At 37.6% G+C, this 6,622-nt stretch overlaps 1 protein-coding gene across 1 annotated transcript in view; it reads left to right on the forward strand.

Annotated features, from left to right (window-relative positions):
* Positions 1–213: 213 nt before the first annotated feature.
* Positions 214–6,622, forward strand: part of LOC102432204 (LIM and calponin homology domains-containing protein 1-like) — a gene marked incomplete at its 5' end in the record, with an annotated part of 31,737 nt that continues 25,328 nt past the window's right edge. The window contains 3 exons of the mRNA XM_023748469.1: positions 214–298; positions 1,346–1,509; positions 5,487–5,592. Of these exons, the coding sequence (XP_023604237.1) occupies positions 214–298; positions 1,346–1,509; positions 5,487–5,592 (355 nt within the window). The remainder of the gene's footprint in view (positions 299–1,345; positions 1,510–5,486; positions 5,593–6,622) is intronic.

Raw genomic sequence — 6,622 nt, forward strand, 5'->3', positions numbered from 1 at the left:
GTACCTCTCTTTTTCCTTTCCCAGCTTGGTTTGCTTCCCAAAAGCCGCCCTCCCACCAGAAAAGCTGCTTAAGAAATAGAAAAAAAATGCATGCATATAGGCAACTCGCCTTGTTTGCCTAAATAGTATTATTTGAAAAAAAAGAAAGAAATCCTCTACCTTTTTACAACCTTCAAAGGAATTATTTATTCAAGGTAAAAATCTTTTTTTCAGGCAACCACTGAGGAAATGGAACCCAACAGCCAAGAAGATGAGAAAGATGGTGAAAACCTAAAAGAAGGGAATACAGAACTTACAGGTTTGTTTCCTAACAGACTAGTTTTAAGGTAAATCATGATAACTCTTAAGATATAACAGTCAAGAAATAGAGTCAAGAATTCTTCCTAAATGAGCCACAGAAAGGTAGACTCTAAAACTGGTGTGGGGTTGTGCTGCCACCTAGAGGCTTCCTGGGGAAATTCTGACTATGATTTATCTGGCGCTAAAAACCTTTGTTTTCTTGAAAGTGTATCTCCATCCTCATAAATAAGATTATATGGCCCCAAATAAATAATGGTAAAAACTGAGGGTCCTATTTTAACACACAGTAACAGCAATAGATAAGACAGGTTAAAAATATATATCATAAAAATAGACACTGAAATAATAAAGCTGGTGAATAGTTTAAAATAATAGTTAGAAAGAATAAAGTAATGCCACAGATAGGAATATTTCTTGAACGAATGCTTTTCAATATTTTCAACACATTTCTTATTTTGATAAACATAAAAGCCTTTCACCCTCTTCCAATTCCAAATTAGTTTTAAATGGCATGTTAGAATAAGTGAACTGTCATTACTAAAAATTCCAAACTAGATTATACCCCCTCATTCTGATAGGCCCCTCAGTGAGTGACTTTTCCACCCACTCTAGAGCGTACCTACTTCTTCTCTATATATCAAAGAGCACTTTGTTTTCATTGCATTGTGTATACTATGCAATCCTCAACACATCCCAGTTATGAACCTGTGGTGATAAGAAGGAACATTGGGATACAGAAGGAAGAGTCGGGCTGCCACACAGCCTTTGGATGGAAACTCTCTGGAGATGTTCACCCACCCAGCCCGCCTATCAGAATATTTCGTGCCAGCATTTTGTCTCGTGCAGTGTTATTCCTATGCAAACTCTGGCTCTTATCAAGAACTTACGTGTTTCACAGTGGGATTCTTCGATGTGTTTTATGTTGCTGGGTGTTTTTATAATAGCATGGAAGAGCCTAGAGAATACTGGCATCTTTGGCTCCTTTATACACCTTGTCACATGGTCATTCAACTTCTTTAAGTTTCTGACTGTAACTCCATTTCAGAGCCACAGCATTTTACAACTACTGTGACTCGGTGCAGCCCCACCGCGGCCTCCGTGGAGTTTTCCTCCAGCCCCAAGCTGAGGAACGATGTGCCAGAAGAGAGAGACCAGAAGAAACCGGAAAATGAAATGAGCGGGAAGGTGGAGTTGGTGCTGTCACAAAAGGTGAATTGCGTCGTGGATTAAAGCAGTTACATTTACATAAGCATGGCTTCACAGGGCCGTGGGCTGCCGCTGGGACACTTGTTCATCATGAGGACTTAGTTTCTCTTCTCATCTTTTTTCTGTCTTTAACCTGTATTTTTCTAAATGCAAATATACTAGATGTTCATTGTAAATAATTGAAGTACATGCAGAAAGATGGATGCATTAGCCCACGTGGGTTGCTGTGAGGGAGTACCACAGAAGGGATGGCTTAGAAACGACAGACATTTATTTCTTACAGTTCTGGGGGCTGGGAAGTCCAAGATCAAGACAGATTTGGTGTCCGGTGAGAACACACTTCCTAGTTCACAGATGGACTTCTCATGTGTCCTCACTTGACAGAAGAGAGTGAGGGAGCTCCCTAGGGTCTCATTTATAAGGGCACAATCCCACTCATGAGAGTTCTGCCCTCATGACCTAAACACCTACCAAAGACCTTTCATACTGTTACCTTGGGGGTTAGGATTTCAACATATGAAGTTTGGGAGGCACAGACATTTAGTCTATAGTATATATTTTTTAAATTTATATTTATAGTGATGTACACATAAATATGTAATAAATCTATCAAGTAATATATGTACATTTATTTAAAATGAAATATAAATAAACATAGACATAGGGTAAGAGTGAGAAAAAGTCATAGAAAACCTACCTCTCTACTAGTAATAATTGGTGTATATATATATATATATATATATATATATATATATATATATTGCGTTGTTTACCCATATCTTCAGAAAAAAATCACTTCTGTCGTGGTAAACAACCTGCTTCCCTATTTATAATGGTCTGGCCCTCTAGCAACTTTAGCACGAAATTATAGCTAATTTGCCTACAAATGTCAGGTGTTCATAATAATCTGGCCACTCAGTGTATATATGCATTCTTTCTACATATATTAAATTTTATTTAAACAATCAATTATAATTATGAATAATTAGATGTGTATTTTAATGTGATATTCACATAAGTTATAAAGCTTTAAAGTTAGGTTTTGGTTTGTTGTGTATGAGCATGATTATTCTCAGCTCACTAAAGATTCTCCTTTCCATATTTAACTATTTTATAGCAGCACACTTCTGATGCCTCCGGATTTGAACAAGGAAATTGGAAACTTATTATTCTGATATAATGGGTGTTAACATCTTTTTTTAATTAACTTTCTTCTTTGTTTGGAGTCTCATTCTCTTCATAGTAATTTTTTTGTTTTCAGGCAGAGTCTAAAAGTTTTCATCTTTTATACCAATTGTTCTCAACCTTGGCTACCTTTTAGAACTTAAAAATATGCCAAGCACACTCCAGCTCAGATAAATCAGAATTTCTGGGGGCAGGGCCCAAGCACGTGTATTTTTAAAAGCTCCCCATGATTCAAATGGGCCACCAAGGTAGAGAACCACTGACTTGCCTATGGGCATACTGCCTGTGGTGATATTTCAACTTTAAAACTTAACCCTAAATTTGGATTTAACTTTAGAGTGAAAATTTTACCACTTATACATGTGGTTCTTCCACCATTTAGTCAACCAATATTGACTGTATACCTACTATGTGCCAGGGACTGTATTAGACAGTGGCTATTCAACAGTGACCAAGACGGGGCCCCTGGCATTAGGGAGCTGAGAGTGCCGTGTCCTTGGTAGAGTCTCAGAAATGCCTATGGCCTTGATGCCTTTTGGAAACTTCAGGCTCTAGCTCCCCCCTTTTTATACAAAGAGAATTAAAGAATGGTCTGGAGGTATTGAAAGAGGAACTAAACTGTGGGAAAACATTGGGGGCAGGCAGGATTTCCTGTCTTTGCAGGTTTTGCCTGATTTATGTTACACTTTATTATTTCGTATTCTTCCAAGTTGACTTTTTGTTCCATTTAAATCTAACCTGAAAGGAGAACTCTACTTCATAGCTAGAATTTTTTTTTAATCAAACAGAATGAATACCATAACTAAAGAGTGTTCTTCTGCATACCTCGTCTGTGAACCTCACTTGTGAGCCATCTTTGGACCACAAGTGTCACATCTACCCTGTGGAAAAATTGTTTTCAGGGTCTTAACTGTGTGTGTGTGTGTGTGTGTGTGTGTGTGTGTGTGTGTGTAGTCTGTTGTGTTTCGTTATTGTTGTTGTTGTTTGGGTGTTTTTGTTTCTTATCAATTGGTACAAAGTACCTACAGCCCCTGAATTCTGTTCTATGGACTCCAGGTTAAGAATTTCTGCTAGTTGATTAACAAATGGTGTAATGGTCTTTGAACACACTGCTTTTCTTCCACCATGTGAATTTTTTTCCTTCTCCTTTCCCTCCTGTACAATTAGCTCTTAGAAGAAGGGAGAGAGGTGATCACTATGGCTGCAACAATTTTTACTTCACTTGAGAGTGTTGCCAAGTGCCCATGCACACACACTGATCTTTTTATATGGTGGTCATTTTGAGTATTTCTGCTGACTGTGAACTGTTTCATTTACAACTGGGCATTAACTGAAACATGTTTTTATCTGACTTAAATATGGAGGAGATGGTATGAGGTCAGGATGTGAGGGTTGTCAACTTATTGCATGTTTAATTAATACTAAAGTTCATTTAGCTATCTGGTTGACTTCTCTAATGTAGAATGAAGTGATTAACTGTATTTTCTTCAGGATTCCATTAGGGTTGGATATATTATTTATAAGAAAAAATAGGTGCCCAGCCAACGTGGCTCAGTGGTTGAGCATCAACGTATGAATCAGGAAATCATGGTTCGATTCCCTGTCAGGGCACATGCCCAGGTTGCAAGCTTGATCCCCAGTAGGGGGCGTGCAGGAGGCAGCCGTTCAAATGATTCTCTCTCGTCATTGATATTTCTATCTCTCTATCCCTCTCCCTTCCTCTCTCTGAAATCAATAAAAATATATTTAAAAAGAAAAAATAGAATCCTATCAAGAAGAAATTGTAGACATTAAATCGTCCTGAGGACCAAATCATAGATCAGCTTATGATGAAACACTGGTCTCTCTATAACCTCACTTGCCTTATTGGCCATCAAATGAATCTGTTGGGAACCCAGCCTCCAGCCAGAGTGAATCAGAGGAAGTCCTATACACAGCTGGAAGGACATGAACTGATCCAGCTCTGCTCCTCATTCAGATCTTTGCTCAGAGTCTACTGATTATTATTTTAGACATTAGTTTGGTAATCTGGTCTCTCAGCAATCGGTTGATAAGAAACAACAAATCAGAAAGAAAGTGCTTCTACCAAAGGCCATTCAGATTGGGAAAAACAAGATGAAATTAAATAGCAATAACAAGAAAATTCTACTTTTACAAAACAAATGTAAGAATTTGTAAATTGGGGACTATTTACCATAGGACAAGTAATCTAACATGCCTCAAAACCCCCTAAGGGCATCATTGCTATGGAGCTGTTTGATGATGGCTATTTATAATAATGCTTCTGTGTCAACAGGCAAAGTATATTATCTTTAATGTGTTTTGCATGAATTTGATGGGGGGTTGTGTAGTGTCTGAGAATAATGTCCATTAGAAGGTAATATTACCTTAGTATTTAGCACTTATGTAGTAAGGGGGTATTTTTTAGTCTTATATGGGACATCTCACATCCTGACATTATGTAGCATCAGGGAGAGACTGTGTGATTGATCAATAAGAAAACGAGTCAGAATGATGTATAATCCCAAAGATGGAATACTATCTTCTGGGTTTGGGAAAAAAGTGATCATGAAATTTGTATATGCTCTCATTTGATACCTCTGGAAAATTGACCTCTACATTAAAGTAGAAAAGCACGAATGGGGATAGAAAAATGGGGCCAATTTTCCATTTAAAAGTTAGATGTTTGGGCTTACTGACTTATGTGATTGCCATGGATTCTTTCATTTTATTTTGCCTGTGTCTTTGCTAATAGACAATCCTTGCCATGTTTGTGTCCATTGCTCCTGACCCAGGTGGTAAAGCCAAAGTCTCCAGAACCAGAAGCAACCCTGACGTTTCCATTTCTGGACAAAATGCCTGAAACCAACCAGTTACATTTGCCAAATCTCAATTCTCAAGGTAAAGAGAAGGAAATGCTTTATTTTAGTCCTACATGTTCTCCTGGGCCCATCTGCAGTGAAATATTACTTCATGTGAATGAGGATTACTTCCTTTATGTTGATGTCCCTTTGGCCATAGTGTTTGCAGAGCCCGGTGGCTAGATTACTGATTTCAGAATAGAATTCTGGGGCTACATTCTCTGTGGCCCAGCCAAGGACCTCAGCTGCCAAGACCATTTTGCCAGCCGGGCACCATAGGCATGATAAGGCCTACACAAGTATTTGGTTCCTTAAAATAATTTTATTGTCTCTAAAATGGGAAAAAATAAATAACTTTAACGAAAAGTTTATAATCTTAATATTATATCAATTCCATTAATTGTTAATTATGTAGTCTTTATAAAATATCCACTTGACAATAATTTTAGAAGAAAGTCAGACTTTCTTACTTCATAATAATTGCTGGGTGTGCACCGAGAAATTATTCCACGTTGTAGGTTAAATGTATTACTCATAAGCAAAAACTTTAATCTTTCCCAAAACTGTTATAGCAAGAATAGATGTGTATATACAGTAGGTCCTCGGGTTACATCGGAGAGCCAACGAACGCGATTTTCGCCGTAAGTCGGAACCCACCTACATAAGCACCTCCGTCACTCACATGGAGCACACACACAGAAGTAATGAAGTGAAATAGTAAAAAAAATTTAAAAGAAAGATAACAATTCCTGACCTTTACTTGTGGGTAATAAATAATAAAAAACATAAAGCACATTTGTACATACGTCGAAATGACAGAACTTTTTTTTTTAATAAATAAATGGGAGATGGCGATGTAACCACAAAATGACATACTTCGAGTTTGACATAACCGGCGGACTGCCTGTATATATATTAAATACATGTATATGCTGAGGGTATATTTTACTATGTTTCATATGTTTGATATAATGTGTGGAGGGGTGGCCTCTAAAAAGATAGGAGTTTAGGGCCTATGGGAGTTGTAAAAGGCACTGACCACTGCAAATGTCTATGTGTCATGTGACACA

Source organism: Myotis lucifugus, unplaced genomic scaffold, assembly GCF_000147115.1.
Source record: "Myotis lucifugus unplaced genomic scaffold, Myoluc2.0 scaffold_1422, whole genome shotgun sequence".
NCBI lineage: Eukaryota > Metazoa > Chordata > Mammalia > Chiroptera > Vespertilionidae > Myotis > Myotis lucifugus.